The following is a 22003-nucleotide window of genomic DNA, read 5'->3' on the forward strand; positions in this document are numbered from 1 at the left end:
AAAGATATTCCAAAGATATATTTATCAATATTCAGTGTGTTGCTATAAATTAGAACTACCATACAATGTTATCTGTCACCAGATCAGAAAGATAACCATGTATTCTTACAATTGACTGGCTTCTAATGTACAAAAGAAAGAAGCAGGTTGGCTTGGAGAAATAACCAAAGTTTTCTATAATAATATGTATGCTCTACTTAAAATTGTTCCATAGTTTCAACCTTTAATAAGTGTCAGAAATTCTTCGTGCTTCACTCTGTTTCTTTGTATATCAATCTTCAAAGTAAGCAATAATGTGAAGAGAAATTTATGCTCCTCATAGAGTCCTCGAGCAGTATATTTGAACACTTCATATGTCATATATTCAATAATATTAGTAATCCTCTTGCTGGTTATAGGGCTCTTGGTAGACCTGTCAGAAGAAAGGTCTGCAGTTGAATGTTTGCAGTTGCAAATTGACAAAAAGCCATAGTTCTGTATTTTCAAAACATGAAAGATAACAGATCACAAGCATAAAATATCAGACAGCAAGCTAGCAACAACTTTCAGATTGAAGGAGCAACAAAAAAAAAAAATAATTTCTGATCAAGCCTTTTTGCATACCTGAAAATCAATGTAGTATAATAGTTTTTAACTGTCTAATGCCGAATTTTGAAGGACTGCAAGTACATTAGAAGATTCGTTGCCTTGGTAACTAACAGACGAAGTCTTATGGGTATTTAAACTGACAATTCATGGTCAAGACTGTAAGAAGCAAGTCTTCTTTCTGATATTAGCTTACAACAAATCTTTATTGTACTACAAGCACCTCCAGGACTGGGTAAATACAATTTATTGTTAGCTAAATTACCTGGCCAGGGAGCGGTCAAAAAGCCACAAAAACTGCCGAAGCGAAGTCTGATACATGACATTGACCATGCTCATCTCAGTAATAAGGAAGTACAAGATGCTTCCTCGAGTTGCAACTGAAAAAGAAAAGAAACAAGAATGTGTTCGAAGTAGAAATGCAGAGCAGAAAACTTTAGACCTCTACAACATGTACAGTGGGTTTAATACTAATGATAACGATAACTGAAGTTCCTTGAGTTATTGTATTCTTTACTGCATAGAAAAGCAATAAAATTATTCATTTAATCCTCATTTATACATCAGCAAAAAAAAATCTTTTCTGCAATTAATGCATACTATGTAAAGCCTAGTTTCAAATATGAGCATATCTGGAGAGCAGCTGGATGGTACACTGCAATGTTCAGATTGTCAGTAGAACATATAAAAATTATGGTTGTTTGAAGTACTGTTTGAATGTCCAAACAAATTTCTCTTTACAGACTTTTATAGGAGTCATGTAAAAGCCAAATGAACTATATTGATTTAACTTACCCAGCACTGATTTAACTTACTTTCAGTAGTCATTAGTTTTAAATACAAAGGTTTTACAAATTCTGCAAAGCTTTCTTATACACTAACTGTACCATTTCATACTTTCCCTAAAATGCAGGTAATTCCAGAGAGCTTTCCTTTTTTTCCTCCACTTTTTTCACATTTTCACCTGTCAGTTAAAATCCAAAAGACAGATGAAATGTGCTGACTGTAATAACTTATGGAGAAATGATGAAGCATTCATCAGAACAGATATAAAGAGGATTTACCAATATACTGGGCCTGTAAAAGAGTGTCAACATGTTGAACTCAAACATACAGTTACCTAAACACCCTAAAGACCAGCACACTTGTATATAGAGCAATGGGAAGTCTACAATGAGAATAGATCACTCCATTTTATAAATTCCACATGAACCTTAACATTGAATATTTTCTCCATGATCACGCAATATGACATTTCCTAGATACATTTTACTTATGGGAAAACAAAGATCCTTCCCACAAATTATGGTCTTCCTGATCTTATCCTACTGTTTCTCCTACTCTGAGTATTGATGTTTTAAATACATGGTCAAGCCATTTGTCTTTCATCACTACCTTCACTCACCAGGTCTATACTCTTCACGGGCTGAGTTGATTTGTATTTCAGTTTCAGCAGAAGTTTGCAGTTTCTCTGTTACTTCTTCAGCAGTCTTCTTAGTGTCAGTCAATACAATTAGTAGACTCTCATCATCTGCCAGAGAACTTTTAGTGCTTGTAAGTCGGAACAAAAGGTTATCTTCTAGGTCCTTAATCCTCCTTTTGTTCATAGTCACATCTTCAATAAGATCAGTTCTTTCTTTCTCTAATTCCTATTGAAATACGTGGTAATATTTGGAAAACAGAAAATCAATCAAAAATAAAAGTAAAATAAAACAGTTTAAAAAATACTGATCCTACTAAAACAGTGTAAGTCAAGAGTAACTGCAGTAATTTGGGGGTAAGAATTCCAGTGGTATTTCTGACACAAGGTCTATTACCAGGTTTCTGAACCGGCTACATAAGTAGGCATTAAGAACTCTTTTCAATAATACTATGGAACATCCTCATATCATGCCCTAAAAGAATAAGATGCTCAGAATAGTAATTGTTTTTCTTTCCTTTCTGTTTCAGAAAAGACAAGTGCAAAGACCTTTCCAGGTATAGGACTTTTTTTTTCCACTCCATCTGATCTCATCCTCATTTATGCCTTGTTTTTTAATCAGCATATTGAAAATTTAGTCTCAGTTACAATGGCCATCCTAAGTCATCAAATTAAGCAGCAAATATTTCAAAAAGTGCCTCTGAAAATATTCTTCCATCAAACAGGGATGATGGAAGCCTTTCACTAAAATGCTTCATTGATTAAGAAAATATGTAGAACTTAAGTGTTTATTTGATTATTTTTTATAATATAGTCTGTGTGGTTTATGTACCTAGTTTGTTTTCCAGTGCTCTTATATAAAAGATGGACACCTGTTAATCAACAGTTTCACATTAAAAAAAACACCAAACCTGTTTGAAATATCTAAAAAAAATATTCTTCACAGATAATAGTCCTTTCAGTTCATTCTTATAATACTTTTTAAATTAACCTTTAAAAACTTATTACAAATTAATTGCTCAGAGATAAAAATCCTCTATTGAAATATTACAAAATGTTTCAATACATTACAGTGAAATAAAAAGAAAGAATAGAGACCGGATGGGTTAAGAGTCTTTATAAGATATGAATCAGCAGTAAGTGAGCCAGTTGGTAGAAATATTGGCTATGTCTACAGAAGTACTCCTTCTTTGTTTACAAAGGTCTGGTGAACAATTTGAACTAACTTGGAAGTTGTGTGTTCACCTTTGCCAAGTCCACTTCTGCACTGCTTACTGGCTGCTAATATTCCAAATAAACAGGGACAACACTAAGAAATACATAACCTCTCAAATAGCACTAGAGGCTTAATGGACCTGAGACCTCAGCAAGGCTTAAGGAAAGGGTTTATTCCCACATTTGAGTAGCCTTCATTTATACAGATTTGAAACACTGTTACAAGTTGGATATTGCTATTTTGTTTTCTCGCATTCCAAACTTGCGGTCTTCTCACCCCTACATTCTCCTTACATTCCTAAGTAATTCAAGTATTCATTTCTTTCAAAGAATGTCGTTTTACCTTAAAAAGGAAATTAAGAAAAATCATTGTATTAGTATCAGATTTAGGGTTTTTTCTTGTCACTTGTACAAAAGGTACATTGAAACATCATCATCAGGTAGAAAATATTATTTTACAGTCATTATAGAATAATGTAAATGCCACATAACTTAAGAGATGTGCTTACAGATTCAAAAGATTCTGACAAAAACTGATGAAAACAGACAAGAAAACTACAGTTAACTGCACTTTAATCAACTGATGCCTTGTGAAACTAAAGAAAAACAGGTAACAATTTTAGGAAGCAAGACAAGCATCATGTAAGTTTGATGAATCAGAAACCCTTTTTTAAAAGTATAGTATTAAAAGAAAGTTAGCATCCAATTAAATATAATAATTAACATGCTGAGCCAAATTAAGTTTCACGTTTTGCTGAGTTCAGTTTAAAAGGTTAAACATACTTTGGAGTGCAATGCATTTTAAAAACTGAAAGCTGTTTTCCGCACAAGAAGAGCCTGAGAAACGAGTTGGAAACAGAATTAACAAACTAAAGTGAAGGATTCTTAGATGAAAACCTTAGTGAAAAAAATCCATCTATTAAGCTCTTAAAATACTTTTTGCAGATCAGAAAGTGGACACAGTTAAAAGTTTTCTTCGTAACTTCAAAAATTTCCAGTCAGAACAGCAAGGATGAAGAAAAACTAAGCCAAGTTGCCATGTACATAAATTTAAGGAACTTGCATCAAAGAGGTTGTTTTGAATCCGGCTTTATGGAATTCCTTTCACAAGCAGATGACATTTTACAGTCTGTAACAAAGAACGCTAGTTCTTGTTAATATCCATAAAATATAAAAGCTGCTAAATAGCTTATATCATTCTATCACAAAATGATTCACAAGTACAAGAATTTGTTCCTTACGAATCCTGAGCCTTTTTCCAGCACAGATCTTGAAATATGAATGTGAAAATTCAGAAAGCCATAAACAGTTCTTGCATCTTGTAACTCCACTACTATATCCATGACACTAAATAAAAAATTTTTTGTCAAATTTCTTAACAGCTAATGTATCAAAATAAGGATATCAATAAAATAACATGTTATACTACATTCAGACATATATCAAGTCTCTCAAATCCAATTATTCCATGAAATAGAGTATAATTAAATTTATACAGATGTACCAGCTGCCCTTTGACCTTCTCATGCTTCACTCACATCTTGGAATCGGTTTAAAATTCTGATAGAAGAGAAGAAATCAGTACCAGCATTCTTATCAGTAATCAATCAATTCTGTGAAATGTATTTGACACAGATTTTACTAATGAGCATACCAAACAACACAGTAGCAGATAGTTAGACTCTGCAGAAACTTCAAATGATGAGGTGTAAACACTCCTTTTCCTTCTTGCATGTCTAAATCTCATTCTTTCTAAGATCAGAACTGTATCAGAGACAGTGGAATGGCAAGAAGGATAGAAATGTGCATGCAAATCCTGAAGAACACTAATTTCAGAGAAATAATCTCTTTTTGGGATAGAATTTCCTCACATACATTCTAACACTGGATATCACAAAGCAGTGATACTGCTCAAATCATTTGGCAAACTGCCTCACAGCTAAACAATTCCATCACTTCCCTTCCAAAGGCTACAAAAGGTATCAAGAATCCAGACACTTAAGAGAGGAATGCCCAAATTCCCAAAGATGCATAATTAGATACCACAGAAAAAAAGGTATTGGATCACAGGATATTTCAAATTGACTCTTTAGGAAACCTTGAACCACAGGATGTATGAACAGAGGCAAAGTAAACTGTAAAGTGGTACGTATATTCTATAGAACTCCCCCTTTCTGTCAGGCAGCCCACTTGTCATTTATCTAGCAAAAATATCCCCCAGGAGGTCTCAAACAAAACAGTAGTGAGTATACTACTCTGAGAATCTGGTTCAGAAAGCGTAGTATGTCCACTCATTAGACATTCCCTGTTAGTGGCAAAGAGACAGCCAGATAGTAGAATAATTTTAATTTGGAAGGCACCTACAGAAATTAGCTAGTTCAACCCCCTGCTCAAAGCAGGTCGAATAATTCGGTTGCTCAGGGCAATGTCCAGTTGAGTCTTGAACCCTTCCAAGAATGGAAATTCCACAAAATCACACAGTAATCTGTTCTTGGATTCCTGGGTAATCTGTTCCTGGTTTTGACCGCTCTCAATGTAATTATTTTTTCCTAATATCTAATCAGAATTCCCCATGTTCCAACTTGAGTCTGTTACTTCTCAGTCTATTGCTTTGCACCTCTGATAAAAGTCAAGCTCCTCTCTTTCTGTGTCTTCCAAGCAAGCATACAGAAACTGCAATGACTGGAGGAATTTGTTGATAAACTGACTTTCATCTGAAGGAATGTGCTGTATTGCAAGGCCCAAGAAGTGAAGTTTGGCATAAGGCTTTGTGAATATACACATCACAGCATGTTTCAGATAAACAGTGATAATTTCATTACATAGTGGGTTGTCAAGCTGTCAGTGGTTGAAGCAAAGCTGATGGTGCAATGAACCTGTCTGACAAAATATAGACCGTCACAGAATGAGTGTGATTTCTCTCATGAGATCCGTGGACTGTTTGGGAATGAAATGCAACTACTTGACATGAACAAGATGACTGAGACCGTTAACGAGAAACATCTTACATTTGGCGAGGGGGGGAGGTGGTGCTGGAAGAACAAGAGAACCTCAACAAATGCCACACTAAGGGAACAAAGACATTCACCTCATTCCTCTCTAGTGAAGGTAGCCTGGAACTATTGCCAAAATCTTAGTAAATACACAGTCATAGTGTCTCCAACATTGCATGATTTTATAGCTACAGGGATTAGGTGTTCAGTAGTTTAAAAAATACCAATCAGCCTCTCTCCAGAACTGCTGGTGGCATGTTGATTGGGATTGTCATCCTGAAATTGGACTTCCTCAACTAATATATCTGCATAGTCAAAATCAGTAGGTTTCCCCTTGGAGCAAGAAAGTAGCTAAGTCTAAATCCTTTTCACCAAAAGGTTGGTGACACCAACTATCCATGGTTATGTTGCCCTGAGCTCCACAGTGTGTAGACAGAAGAACATCAGTTTTTATTCTAAGCCCTTTTCCTTTTCATAGGCCATTCTCATGAAGTTGTAAATCATTGAGGCAGAAAAAAATAAGGTGAACATGGTAAGGTTGCAACAATAAAGAGAAATAGAAACTTCCGCATAAATAAGTCAGTTGCTTCTGTGCCAGTTTTTAAATCATCACAAATAGGTTATATTAAGAATAATCACAATAGAGAGAGCCAGAAAGTTACCCTGTAATATGGGAATAGAAAGTAACAAATTAAAATTAAAGTAAAGCATTCTACAGGTAAATGTAAAAAGTACAACCAGGAAAACAGATACAATCAATTCTTTTACCTGTTTCTCTGTGAGAATGACTCTGCCTAAGAGTTGATTTTCAAGACCTTTCATCGTCACAGTAAAGTCAATTATGGAGGTTCGAGCACTAATTTCAGGAGAGTAACACGGATTTGACAGTTTTGTAGTAATGTAAAGTCTGAAGCCATCCATAACATCTACTTCCTTATCACCAACTTTCACCTTAAGAAAAGTATTAAAAAGAAGTCTTGAGATATCAAGAACCAGTACACACTCTTTCAGATACTTCATATAGGAAAAAGGGCTACATTTTTTTGTTTAAAGGCATAAAAATACAGTTTTAAATTATACATCTGATGCAAACAATTTGCTGAGAATACCTATGGACCACTTAAAGTAGCCCATTCACAGATTATTTCATTTTTTTTGAATTGTCATAAGGAAAAGGATAACGAACTCTATACACTAAATATATTGAGCATTTGTGATCTTAAACTCTACTTTTTTATTTTTTTTGTATTAGCATTAATCAAATTTAAATTACTTTACTTTTTCATAGTCCTATATTTAGTAGGCGTTATTTTGTTAAGGGCAAAGGTGGGGGGAGGGAAGGAAAGGGGCATTTCCACTTGTTTGCTCATTTGTTTTATTTTTACCTTGTTAGCTGAACCTGTTTTAATGATGTTTCTTTCCAAAACATTATCCAGTGCTGGGTCAAGCTCTTCTCCAACATCTTCTACTAAGAGAGGCCTTCCCAAAGAAAGGCTGTCTTCTAAATGATTTCTAAAATACTTGTGATTCAAAGAAGTGATCTAAAAATATAAAAAGAGATCTATATATTATGATATGACTAGTTAACAAGCTTTATGGTTTTTTAATATTTATAAATTATTTCATTTTGTTAAAATTACTGCAAAAAACAATGGTCTGATGAGTAGACTAGTATTAAGGCGAGAATTGTGACCACAAGAAAAGGTAGCATCAAATTACCATATTCTCTCTCAGATCTCATAGAACTAAACTTCTATTTTGCAACTGCAAAAGTAGAAGCAAAGCAGCACTGAACATTTGCAGTTTTTACATCCTATGAGTGCAACTACTCAAGAATTTCACAGTAAAAATTCACAGGGACCTTTTAGCACCTTCCATTTTATCCTGGATAACATCCCCAAGTCAAACTGCAGCAGGGTCAATTCCAAGACCAGGGCTCTTCTGGTTTGTTTTTTTTTCTCCTTGAAAATTAGGTGGTTACATCGGACAAGACCTTAAACATTCTTTGCTTTAAAATGTAGTCCTCAGTATAACCATGATTAATTTTTAACATGTGCACAAAGCACATTCAGCTTAGATTTTAAAAACGCTGTAAAACAAACTAATAATAATTTTTAACATAACTAGCTAGGCATCCATTAAAGGGTTCCACACCAAGATAAAAATCAACATTAAACTGGTAGCAATACTTTCAGAGCCACTCTATTATCACCCCTCAAGTTCCTCTTTATGGTTTTCAGGCATCTTTTTTTTAAGGTGATTTATTGGTGTAATCATAATTGTAGAAAGTAAGGACTTTCTTTCTCATACTTTCATGTTTGCATTGAATTGGTGTTTCTTGCCTTAGACTGTGCATTGTGGTACTACTGTCTTCCCTGTATACTTGCAGAATACTTAGCACCTGACCTCCATACTAAGACAACAGAAACTAAAAATAATTTCTGATTAAAAGGTGATAAAAATATCATGCTATGAACCTTGATTTTAAACATTTAGATGAAATTGTAATAATGAACTAGTTGATGTTTTTTTCCTAACATTTACAGTATTCTGCAAACATATTTATTTATCAGACATTGCCCATCCAGCCAATTACCCACAGTTTATGTTTCATTAAAATAAATTCATTAAACAAATGGAGTCACTGGTGCTAACAGGCTTCAAATGTACAGTTTCATATCTAGTCAAATTTCAAATGTAACAAAATATATCTGAGATGTCCTTTATATCCAGACTAGACATTTTATGTAAACGGCATTTGTGAATCACTGAATTGTAATATTTTGTAAGCTAAGAGTTTCTAGGGATTATGAAAGCACCAGCATTTCTATTACCTGAAGTTCATTTCTGCCTTCCTTATTTTTAATCCAAATTTTACCCTGTGCCTGTGGATCAATTAATAAAGGATAACGAGATGCTTTAGTGACAATGATTCCATTCTGTATGGATAAGTCATCATTTGGCAATCCTTGCAGGTTCCATTCACTTATAGTTGGAACATCAGTCAACATTTCTATGAGGTTCAAGTTGTAACAAAAGGGTATTTTTCGGCTTCTCATTTCCTTTTCCCAGTCATGTAATAGCAGACTGCGGAACTCTTGGTTAAAAGGACCAGAATAGGACAGAAAAGCTGTAGCCAAGAGTACATCACCTTAAAGAGAAAAAGGAAAAAAAAAAAGGAAAGAAAAAAAAGCATTACAACTTTTCCAATTCAATTAATGAGTGAGTTGTTCCCTTCCCTAATTGTTACATGTTTTAGCTGGTAACTGAAGAACATACTTTGACCCCTAAAGAAGGCAAATCAGCCTTTTTCCCAACGTTCATTACATAACAAGAAAACACTACATTTTAGTAGATGTCATGTTTGCTTTATCCTTAGAATGCAACTTTAGGAATTAAGAGATGGGCATCTGGCAGCTTGCCAAGGTCAACCGAACACACCCACCCCACCCCCCCCCACTATTCCAAACACTACATCCTGCACAAGCGGGACATGGAAGAACAAACTTACTAATAAAATCCCATTGTTTCCTTGCACAATCATGAGAACAGGCTTCAATAATATTTTTGGGGGGAGAAACAACCCCTTTATTTATAAGTACTAATTCAACTAAATTAATTGTAAATCAATTACAAGTACTAATAATAAAAATTGCAACAGCGACATTATGAAGGTATTAAGTGTGACAGGTTTTAATCTTCTGTTCAGCTTCAAAATTTTCCCCCTAAAATTCATGACACACTAGGTTGGGGGGTTTTTGTACCTCTGAAGTAAGAATGCAAGATTCAAACTGGAGAAGATATGATACTTTTATACTGAGCCTTAATACTTTTTAGACATTTTCAAGTTATCTATAAAAAAACCTTGATGAGTTTGTGGGGAAGGTAACCCACATTTTTAATAAGTTAATACACATATACATATTATACCAGTAAATAAAATACAATCTAGCTACTGTAATACAACTTATACAAAAATATCTGATTTTTACAGCCTTTCAAGGCAAAAGTCAGAGAAGAAACTTCAACCCACAGTAAAGGACAAGATAAATTTCATTTATTGACCCAACTAATAAACTAATTATTTATTACGAAGTTCTTTAGTTTACAAGTGCAAATTTATAAAATAAAAATTAACTTCTAAGAAACAGAAGTTTTATGAACATTAGTAGCTGCCATTAAATATATTGATTTCTACATATAAATGTCAGTGCCTGAATATCAGTCTTCCTCTCTTCCATGTGTTTTCTCAATTACACACATTTTATTGGCACTTGTTAATATATCACTCCCTTTGGACCCACAAACATCAGTCAGGTTAAAACATTGGTGTCCCAAATATGTTTCACCGCATTCACAAAGTCCATTATCTTTTTTTTTTTAAATATGAACTTTAGCCTCATATTGTATTTTTCACCTAACAGTGCTTTAGCAAGGGAATTAAAACAATTACCCTCATTTTAGCAACGAGGATCTAAACTAAAAAGGAAATCTTTAAACTTCAAATGTTTTCAGTTTCACTATCCATTTAAACTCAAGGAACTCACAAGTTCAAAGGCGTGACGCAAACTTACCAACTAGCCTCTTGGTTTGCACGGCAAACTCTTTACTCTGTTCTGTCCACCTCTCTTTTTCACCTGCTAAGCCACTTATAAGACTTGAGGCAGTTTGCATTTTATGTCGGCAACGCTCAGCATCTTCCAGCAAAGTCTAGAGAAAACCATACACCAAGAAAAATGGTTTACAGTCATGTATCTGATAGGCCAGAAGGATCTCTATATCTAATAAAAACAGTCAATAAACGACAGCTTAAAAATATATTCTCAAACATTTATATCACCATGCAGAGAAGAAGGGAAAGTCAGATAGAAAAAATATATCAGGACAAATTGTCAACATCTGTCAGAAACAAGATTCAACTTCTGAATATTTCTGTTCTTAACTTTCATTTTGGCCTAGTGCTAAATAATATGAAAAATTCCTGATACCTATTAATTCTGGGGTATTATACCCAGAATTTCAAATTATACACAAATATAACTTTTCAGGAGGTAGGAGGGAAGAGGGGAGATGATTAGTGGCAAAAGAGAGAGGTAGGAATCAAAGAGACAGTATCCAAAAAATATCTCTCTCTTATCTGCTGTCCATCAACATCCTATCCAAAGAATAACAGTGAAATTGAAAGAATGTATTAAGTATTCCTTAAAATAAGGGTAGAAACTACTTTTCTGTGAAGAGCAATTCACCTGTTTTTCTCTCATTGCAGTCTCATACTCTGCCTGCACAATATCTAATTCTTCTTGCTTGGCTCCCAGTTCTTCTTGAGCTTTCTGCAGATCCAGCATAGCAGTGTTTAGGCGATTCTCCTGAATTGCTAAATTAGCCTATGGAGCATACAAACATAAAAGTGTATTCACACATAGAGAATGCCAAAGCTCTTGTTATAATGTATTTCAAAAAGTTTTCCTGTACTGCATTTCCAAATAAAATTCTTCTTTAGAGATTTTATCATTCAGCAAAACTTATTATTTGAATTTTACAACATGCTAACTTCCTATTGCAGATAGCTGCAGTTAAGCAACTGGTTTAACAACAATTATAAAAAAATAATTAAAAAAATTTCTGGGAATACCAGTCATTCTTCATCTGACACAAAAGTTAGTCTGACCTAGCTTGCAGAAGAGACTGACGCCACTAGAAGCCTATTCGATATCTTCAACCAATATGCTTTGTCTAACTACAAATCTTACTTCCCTCTTGGTCTTTGCTATTGTAAATACAAGCTATTCTGTGTTAGAATCATGCTTGACCATGTTCTTCCTGACTTTCATTCTAAATATTTGGGCCTGTTTTTCTCTAAATAACACTGATGAACAGTCTCTGTACAGTCTGCTTATGAACTGAGATCTGGAACATTAAAAGAACCAGATCGAGGGGTTTTTTTCCTACTTAATCCCTAATTAAAGTAAAGCAACTGCAGTATTGAATTTAACAAGATGACAAATGTTTCAACCCCATTCAGAAGGTGTCCAGAAGCATAAAACTGCACAATCTCTTTCATAGTTTTGACGACTTAAAAGTGCAAGTACATTTAAAATAGATTTTATTGCAGAATTCCAATGTTCAAGAGAATCATTTCCTAGAGAGACAAGCACCAGCTCAAATAAAGCAGATGGCATTTCCAGCAGATTAAATTCTCAAGTGCAAACAGGTGGGAGGAGAAGGAGAAAAGAGTCTTTGTGAGTGACTAACAGACATACCTTTAAGGGTAATACTTCTCTGTTGATAGAAAAAAATACAGCCATAGCTTTGGTCCATGAGCAAAGGCCAGCAACATTCCCACATACTCTCTTAGCTGTCTCAATGTTGTAGTCTGCCATTTCAAAATAAGGGCTCAAAAGTTCTACCACTTCTTCATTAATTGTGTCCTTTGGAAATTGCTAAAGAAAAATTTAAAGAGTGTAATACACATAACGTATGTAACAAATGCAAAATATACACGTGTTTTAGAACACACAGAACACTATGAAGATCATAAGTGTTACTGACAACTAATACGAAGGTCTTTGTCTCATGCATCTTTGAGAACTTTACAAAGTCATTCAACTCTGTTCTATATTCTTACAAAATGGAAAAGTTTGCCTTCATTTATGATCTTTGCTATCTTACACTCACTATTATCATTACACAGCTAATTGTTGATATAAAATATCACTAATATCCTGCTGGAAGTTTCCTTTTGCTTAAGACAGAATAAGTGCCTTAGCAATCTTCAAAAAGAAAAGGAAATGCTTAGCTCTGGTTCATAAACATACATTCCACAAAACAGCCAGCTATCTTATCCTTAAATTACTTTATCTCATTAGTGGAATGTATTTCAATTTAAAGAATTTATTTTGACTCTCTCTTTTCTCCAAAAAACATATTTTCCTTTTTTCCTTCTCAAAAGCTCTCAGTTTTCTCCCTCAAATTTATTTGCAAGGTATAATGAAAGTCTATTATTGACGAACTTGAAAAATAGCTATTCCCTGAAGCACAAACAGGTTTAGTTATGCACAAGCAAAATGAAAGGTTGAAGCCCTTCAGTAAATCAAAATCCTTACAAGTAAATGCAATGTGAATATTACATAAATAACATCTATGGCACTACCAACCATACAAAGCTGGTCAAGCCTGATTTCCCACTAGATCAATGACAGATTAAGGAAACTCAAAAAGCAGAAATCAGTGATGATAACATCCAGTGGGGTAGGACAAGGTACCATTTATTCCAACTAGATGAACTGTAATATTATTAGTTTAAGTTATGAAAATGGATTTGTTTAGTAGTTTCTCTTTCCATTTTCCTAGACCCATGCTATGGACATGAAACCCCCAAAATTTAAAAAATTCTGGTTGCGTTCACCCTAATAATCAACTATTCTTTTGCAAGCCAGTGCAGAAGTTGTAATGTTGAAAATTAATGAAAAGTTAGATAAGAGAAAAAAAGATATTTTCTATCAGCTTTACTGAAACAGATAAGTAATGGCTATTCAAACTAAATGCTTAAAGCTTTGAATCATTTGTCATTGAAAGTAATTTCATTGCCTTATTTAGGAAAAACTACAATTGACTTATGACACGACTTTGCCAGAAGGATTCAAATTTATTTCATTATGACATACTTATTTTTAAGCCCTTAACATTTCAGATCTACTGTGTGTGTGATTTCCCTTGCACATTTGTTCGCCTATGAACACCAGAGAAAACATTGTCCCTTATTTTCCTATATTAAAAAAAAGTATATGAAAAAGAAGGTTGCACAAGCACCTGTAGGTTCTGCAAGAAGTTCCCTGCTGTCATAAGTTTCAGAGATTCTTGCCACGATGGGACAGTACAGCGTTTTTCCTGATCAATTTTCACACTGTTCACTTTACGCTGGAAGAGCAGTAACACACAGTCCATGATACGCATGATGAGGTGGGGAGGTCGTCCCAGTGTGCGCACAGTGGCAATATCTGTAGGTTTTATTGTCTGTGAATTTAAAACAAAAGGTAAAGCAATTACTGTTATTGTTTATTCAGTAAGACAGAGCACAAGCTCACCAACAGTATTAATCCATGGGAGAAAAATAATTACTTATACTTATATTTACTTTTACCTCTAAAAAGCATGAAGCTAGGACTCTCCAACCAGATTTTCCCTACTAACTCCTATCAACTACTAGGAAACCTCAGCACAGCAGCACCTAATAACCTAAAACTACCATGTATGGTTTGGACAAAGTGAAGAGCAAAACAGAAACATCTTGACATTTTACCAATTTTTTTTCAAATGTATACATATTGACCAGGAACTGAGTCTAGAAAGGAAAATACATTCTGTTGACATCTAGCAAATGAAGGTGAATTAAGGAAACCAGTGAGAAGGCCTGATATATGTATAGATTTTCACCTTCTGATCCATCTTACTGGGAACATTCCTGGTGTAGAAGCAGGCCTGTGAGAAAAATACATTATAATAATGTATGAAAACCTAGGCCCTACTAATTAAGGACAAGTAAGCCTAGGGTGCAAGTCTAATACTGTAACTCACAACCCTACTGTAGTCACGATTCAGAAAGGATTATGAGACAAGTCTACTGAAGGTGTCTTCTTAGAGAAGAATCAATTAGAGCAGTAGAGCTTAACTGCACCACATACAGAGCAAAAAACACTGAACAGTAGTAACTGCTGATGGGCAGACACACTCTAGAACAGGTACAACTCTGATTAGAAGCACTGCTTATCCACAGGCAGTTTAATCGGTTCAAGAACATTACAGTGGCAAACAGTAAGCAACAGGTTCTGACACCTTGCTTCTAGCCTAGCACACGCCTTACTGGGAATTCATGAAAGAAGATTTTAATTACTTGTGTCTATACTTCAGTAAAGGGATTGTAAATTATTGCAGATTATCCTCCTGATGGCCTTATGTTTCCCCTTATGTTTTGCTGCTCATTGGGTTCAGTGTGCACCAAATAATTCAGCAGAGTTTTTCCAGATATCTGCGTGGGAACTTTAACCAGTGTTTCTTAGTGACTGTTAGGAAATTCAGCCCAACCTTTTTTGCTAGCATCCAAATTGTGGCATTTAATTTCTATTTATTTATTTACTTACTTATAATTGTGCATTTATTTTTATTGCAGGGAAAAGTGCATCTAACTTTTATTGAACTTTGACAATTCTTACTCAAACTTTAAAAAAACTAATCTCATTATATGTTTAGAAATGCTTATAAGCTGTTCTGTACCTACCTGTCTCTTAGCATAGCATTTACCAATCCTAAAATATGTAAAAAATTGAGTGAAATAGCTAACCGCAATTTTTTTTTTCCATCTGGGTAGTGACCTTTATATTTATCAAATATTTTAATAGGCTTTCGTCCAAACTGCAAGCAGAATTCTACTATTGGAATCCCTAGATGGAAATTTGCAAACCTGTAATGATTATGAGATTCGTTTTTTGAAAGATGCAGACTCATATAGAGAATTTTCTTGCTTAAGGGAGTTTCTGAATGAATGAAAGAATGCATGCTGAGAACACATATATACATGCTGATAGGCTTGCTTTCACGATAGTTTGCCGTTCCCCTTTAGACACAAGTAAAGCAACTTATAGAAAATGCAAGAATTTCAAAATTAAGCCCAAATACCTTTGCCCATTGTGAAGTCTCACAATAATGCTAGTGTAGCTTTTTTTATAATTGGATTTTCATTTATTAGCACCCTACATTTCAAGAAGAGCAGTATTGTTTTGGTTCAGTAATTTTACTCAAAGTCAGAACGTAAACTATAATAAGATGCAGGACCAAATACAGAACACTGGTGCTCTCTTTATACCTCAGACACTGACCAGTTAACATTGTTTGGGGCTTTTTCACTTGTCAGGATTCTTGGCCACCACTGGGTTAATTGTTTTGTTGTTGCTTTTTTAACCTTTTTCCTGTAGCTAAGTATCAGGATCTTAGGATCTGCTCTTATTCCACTCTTACCAGCTGTCATGTCATCAGCCAGCATTTTGACTTTTCCACTCTGCCCTTTAAGAATCAGTCAGAGATTGTTAAGCATCTCTCCCTCAAAGTGGTCATACATTTAGAAGATCCATGAAAACTTTTCTATATTAGATTCTCATGGCATTCCTTCAAATCAGTCTTTAACCGTCACAACTGCTGGCAGCCTCTAAAGTGGAAAGGAAAACTTTCCAGTAAATCTACATAAAAACTTTTATTTATTGTTTTGAGGTTTTTTTCTTCTGAGGTTTTTTCTTCATTCTTCTCAGTTTCTTGAGATGCCAGATCCCTACTAGCCTCTGATAGGTATACTTCAAATTCCACTACTGCTGCTCACAGAAAAATGCCTTGAGGAACATTCTCATACAGTCAGCTGAACAGGCATTAAAAGAAAATATTACAAAAGATCAGCTAACATTAATCTTTGTTCATCTTAAAGATATGGACAAAGTGTTATCATTCTATTAGAAAAGCTTTACAAAAAGAGTATTTTGAAAGAAATGAAGTCCCATGGTGAATGCTAGAAATATTGGTAATGCCACAATTCGTAGGAAAAAATAATTATTTTTTTAAGACAGAAAATAGTGGACCAGCAAACCTATTCAAAATGCAATTTATTTGTGAAAACTTAAAATAGGAGGTTTAGATTTGGATGGAATTATAACTGGTTTTACATGGAAAGCACTTCTTCACTCTTTGCACACAAGCTGTTTAATAACAATATCGACATTCAGATACTGGTCTAATATCAACCTAAAACACATCATATATCAATTACAGTTTCAAATAAAAGTTAAAACTTGCCCTTGTCTGAAAATTGCTTATCTGCAGTTTGGTACTTGCGAAAAAAAGGAAAACAAAACTGAACCTAAACAGCCTCAAAATATGTATGTTTATTTGCATACATTTTCTGTCAAATGAAGAGCTATGCAATGCATCTGCAATCTTATATTTCAAAGACACCCGTCTTCTTAGTAGTAAAATAGTGTTATACATGGTCTAAATACTAACCTGTAAGGCTGCTTCTGCCTCTTCCAAAGCAGGCTTAGCAGCTTCTAACTTCTCTTCAGCAATGGCTTTGTCAACTGAGATACTGTCTACAATAGCTTGAGCTTTGTCTTTCACTTTCTGAACTTCACCCTTCACGTTCTCAGCAGCCTGTGCTTTTACTGTAACTTCTTTCAATACCTAGAATGTGAGTAAACCCATATGCCAAATATTAAAAAAAAACCTAGTTAAAAGAATGTATTAATTTTTCTTGTAAAATTGTATCAGGTCAATTCCAAAACCAGAAAAATCAAACAAGATAACTTTCTCAAAGATCCCTTTTTTCCAACACTTCACTTTACTTGACGGATCTTTTCAAAATAGAAGAAATAAAAGGAGAAAAAAAAAATCAAACAGCAGTACATTTTGAAGGCTGTACATACCATGTCAGCTTTTTCATTGGCAATTTGAAGTTCCTTTTCTTTTATCTCCAGCTCTCTGCTTAGAGCAGCCACTGACTCAGAGGCCTCTTTCAGTTTTTCCAGTCCAGTATTTATTCTGGAGTTAAAAAACAAAATGAGAAGCACCTAAATCCCTATATAATTGACACTCCATTTTCCAAATTATTCCATCTATAGAATGAATCGCATCAATCTGAATGAACAGTAGCAAAAGATGTTTTACACCAAAAATAAAAGTTGGACAGGAACTTTCACAAAAGTACCTAGTGTCTTCAGAATCAATAAAGTGAACAATAAAGTACATGAATAGTCTGTAGCTTGAAATTTTACTGTATGTCTTTATCATTGCATAAAAATCCTATATGTTGGTTCCATATATGTCCCTGTCCCTGTTGAGCTCCAAGCTGACACTCAAAGGACTGAGTTCTATACAACAGAAAGCATTTTCACTAAAATTCTGAGAACTATATCAAATTGCTATTTCTTCTTTGAAGAGGATACTGAAAAGAAACCAAAACAACCAAACAAGAGTAACAGAAAAACAGTATTGCAATAAGACTTCTCTAATTGAGCACTAAAATGCCTCTTCAACAGTGCTTTTTTTCTATCAAAAAGTAAGTCTTCACTTGGGACTTTTCAGGCAAGTTTAAGTGGCCTCTACAGAGACTGCTATTGCAAAGGCTAAGCAGTACTTGGACAGCTGAACAAATACAGGTGAACAGACAAAGTTTAGCACCTGCCATACCATGCAACTAAGGTACAAAGGTTAAGTGAATCAAACTGGCATGCACGAGCTAACCTGGTACACGCAAAGGTAGAAAACAGGACCAGACCCCACTGTTTTACAAGTCTTCACTCATAAGGTAACTACAGATTTCTAACTCAAATTGATTTTGGAACCAAAGAATGTTTCAAAATGAAATAAATAGTCTGAGTCTTTCTTAAAGGTTTCCAGCTTTTTTTGACAATCTTTCAAAATTGAGAAGACCATTTTTCTTAAGGGTGATACCAATTGATACAGTAAATGCTAATTTTACATTATAATTGAGTGTTTTTAACATGACGATATATCTGCAAATAGATCTCATTAGTTTAATAAAGCACCTGAAAAGAGGAATGAGTATATCAAAATCACTTTAATAATCTACAATTATTAAAAAAAAACCAAAAAACTCAGCAGTCTAAGTGAGGCCCTATGATCACAAAACCAAAACCACCGAAGGTATTTCTTATATGTTCATATCAGGAGGACATAACTGTTCAGTAAGAAAATAAAAGTTGCTCTCTGGTAAATTAAATGCTATTGTGAATATATTATAAAATTACATGTAGATCTTTGTTGACGGCTGGAGTTCAGGAACACACGCAGACGATCAATATGATCAGTGATGTCCAACTTATTATTTAACTGACTTAACTTTTATACAGTTTAGTTTCTCCCAGGTACATGCTTACAACAAGGTGATTGGATAGCTCAGTCTGCGCACGCATCTCACACCTTCAGTTCATTGGATCTGAAGCTCTGTCCATGCGGTCTGAGATCATTTTTGCCACCCAAAGTCCCTCCTATGGATCAGCCTCTAGGGTCTTTCTGAGATCCTACAGGTGTTTCTTTATATCTAGTTTTCCCACAACTTTCTACTATAAACATACTATTTTCTCATACCTTATAACTATGTGAGTTTATACTTGTTATCTGTGTGTTTATAGTTTCACACAGTCTGTAAGAATAAACATCACAAAGCTTGCAACTTCCATAGTAATGTCAAGCAAGGCCTACAGAAATGCAGGAGAAATTGCTCACACAGTCTTGCTCTCCCAACAGATGTTTTCTTTTACTCACTAAAAATACATGGGAATAATTTATATTCACCTCTTTTCCCACCACCCTAATTTTCTATACACTGCTACTCTTTTTCCCTCTCCAAATACATATAGTCTTTAACTTATATGGCAAGAGTAACTATAATACTTGATCAAGTTATACTTTTACACAATATTAGGAATTAAAAAAAACACCTTTCTGCTGTGCAAGGAGACGAGCCATGCATTGAAATGAGACATCAGAATACACCTACCTGGGGAAGGAAACTACAGAAAGACAGTAGTAAACTGATTAGTTTACCTGTTTGCTAATGTTTGTACTTCAGCATGTTTTTCTTTGTATGTGGTTTTATATCCCTGAATAAAGGACAGGTAGGATTTGGGAGTCACATGTGTAGAACGTCTGTATCTTTGAAAGTAATCAGAACATTTTTCTGCCACTCCATCCTGGAATGAGCCCATACACTGCACAATTTCCCTCTTTATATCAGCAGTGCAGTCCATATCAAATGAGGACAGGAAATGTTCAGATACTTGAGAGAGAAAGAAAACCTAAATGTAAGTAAGTATTCAGGAAAACAGCTTACAAACAAGGCAGTACAAAACAAGTCAGCATGTATTACCTTGGCTTTCACCCAGCTTCTGAAATCTCAGTCTTCTTTACTCTTCACCATCAGTTTCTGAACTTTATTCCACACTTCTCAGTAAAAAGTACAGCCAAGTATCTGTCATTCTTTCAGCTCCAAAGTATGCAACTGCTTTTTCACTCTGAACCTGTCTAACAGCTAGCTACCAGAAACTGGGTAATCACAGTCTTCCTCTGTATGCCCTACCGCAGGCACAGTCACAAATAATCTCTTTCTTTAGTAGTATTTTTGCCTTCTTTACTAATGCTTTTAAGCCATGTTCAACGGAAAATTTTCTTCAAACTGTGTTCAAAACCTTTCCTCTGTTAGAAATATTTCAACAGCTTAATACAGCAAGCTTTGAAGAAGAAAAGATCTATATCAAATTTTAGAACCAAGTAAGTTTCTTCTGGCAAAATTCAATACAATTAAAATAACTACATGACCACCAGTCAGAAAATTACATATCTGCAAAGATAAAACCTACACATACCTGCCACTAGAGCATCCTTAGGCCATTGGCTGAACCAATCTATAGCGCATCCAGAAATGAGAGCAGGGAACTTCAGAGCTCTATTTCGGAATTTTTCACCTACTGGTGAAAAGCAAAGAACTACATGAAGGTTTTGATGGACTCTGGCCATGAAATAGTCATACACAGCCTCACTGGTTGGAGGTCTACGTGGATGTTGCTTTCTGAAAGAGGGTATGAGGTCATTAATGATCTCATCTACTTCATCCCGTGCAAATAAGTTGGACACCTTTGAGAAAAACAAAGATTTTTCATGCATTATGAGATGACATAACATAGAATATATAGCATAAGGTACATTAAATACGTAGCATTGTGGGAGGGGACATACATCTCAGACCCTGATATTATTAAGATCCACCCACTCCTTTAAACCACAACTTTTGCTGAAATTATTCCATTAAACACACTGAAACTTAACTTGCTCTACATGTAAAACCCACTCTCCAATGGCTTTGATTTCTTTGTATTCTAATAACTAGTAGTAATTACTCTGAAACATAACCCCCTGAATCAATCAATAAATAAATAAAATCAATAAAACCCATCCCATCCATTCTGGACATAAACTGACCATACAAAAACTAAATGCTAATGAGGTAGTTAATTTAACAGACAACCTTTTAAAACATTAGTGATGTTCCCCAAGTCTCAATTTTTCTTTAAAGCTATTCTCTTATCCCTGACAGCTTGTGTTACTCTAACCTAGTATAATATATTGTCTCCATTTTTAAAAATACTCCAAAGATAAAAAGCACTTGAGTTTTAGTTTCTGAAAGTGTTCCCCTTGACATATAAAACAATAATCAAATTAATGTAGTTATTTTACTTTAGAATTATACATTTTAAAAAGGAGAAGGCATCTTACCTCTCCTGATGATAAGACATTGTTCAAGTATTCCAAGAAAGACTCATCTTTGATGTCATTGTCTGTAAAAAGAAAACAGATGCCTTTGCCTTGCAGTCCTGCTGTTCTGTATAAGAGTTTCAGATCTTCCACAAAGTTTAAAGTGTTGTATGATCTATGAAAAAAAGAATACTTGAACAAATATTCATTCCTTTTTTAAAAAGTCTTCTGATTAAAAGAAAAAAAAAAAAAAAAAAACAAAACCAAAAAACCAACAAGCAAATTTAAGTAAGAAAAAATCTCTTGGAATTTAAGGCAAAAAGCTGCTTATTTCAGATAGATCCTCTCATGAGAGCCTCACCAATATGCATTCCTACATGTGAATCTACAATTTCTTCTGTAGCCAACATAGCTGCAAGAGATTTAAAATAATTTAGCTTCTCTAGAATGACATCACATTTGAGTGCCACAAATATTTCCTGAT

The 22003-nt window shown here is 34.5% G+C and overlaps 1 protein-coding gene across 9 annotated transcripts in view; it reads right to left on the reverse strand.

The window, feature by feature from the left end:
- The window catches only part of DNAH5 (dynein axonemal heavy chain 5), a 124381-nt gene that overhangs the window by 13382 nt on the left and 88996 nt on the right, over positions 1 to 22003 (reverse strand). For all 9 annotated transcript variants that reach the window (XM_064661674.1, XM_064661645.1, XM_064661628.1 and 6 more), the window contains 15 exons: positions 21541 to 21694; positions 20634 to 20901; positions 19816 to 20047; positions 17673 to 17787; positions 17254 to 17430; positions 14023 to 14226; positions 12474 to 12653; positions 11460 to 11597; positions 10788 to 10923; positions 9048 to 9364; positions 7599 to 7754; positions 6982 to 7164; positions 1991 to 2234; positions 851 to 965; positions 222 to 412 (listed from right to left, as the gene is read on the reverse strand). In XM_064661674.1, the coding sequence (XP_064517744.1) occupies positions 222 to 412; positions 851 to 965; positions 1991 to 2234; positions 6982 to 7164; positions 7599 to 7754; positions 9048 to 9364; positions 10788 to 10923; positions 11460 to 11597; positions 12474 to 12653; positions 14023 to 14226; positions 17254 to 17430; positions 17673 to 17787; positions 19816 to 20047; positions 20634 to 20901; positions 21541 to 21694 (2810 nt within the window). The remainder of the gene's footprint in view (positions 1 to 221; positions 413 to 850; positions 966 to 1990; positions 2235 to 6981; positions 7165 to 7598; positions 7755 to 9047; positions 9365 to 10787; positions 10924 to 11459; positions 11598 to 12473; positions 12654 to 14022; positions 14227 to 17253; positions 17431 to 17672; positions 17788 to 19815; positions 20048 to 20633; positions 20902 to 21540; positions 21695 to 22003) is intronic.

The sequence above is a fragment of the Pseudopipra pipra genome, chromosome 1 (genome assembly GCF_036250125.1).
Source record: "Pseudopipra pipra isolate bDixPip1 chromosome 1, bDixPip1.hap1, whole genome shotgun sequence".
In the NCBI taxonomy this organism is placed as follows: domain Eukaryota; kingdom Metazoa; phylum Chordata; class Aves; order Passeriformes; family Pipridae; genus Pseudopipra; species Pseudopipra pipra.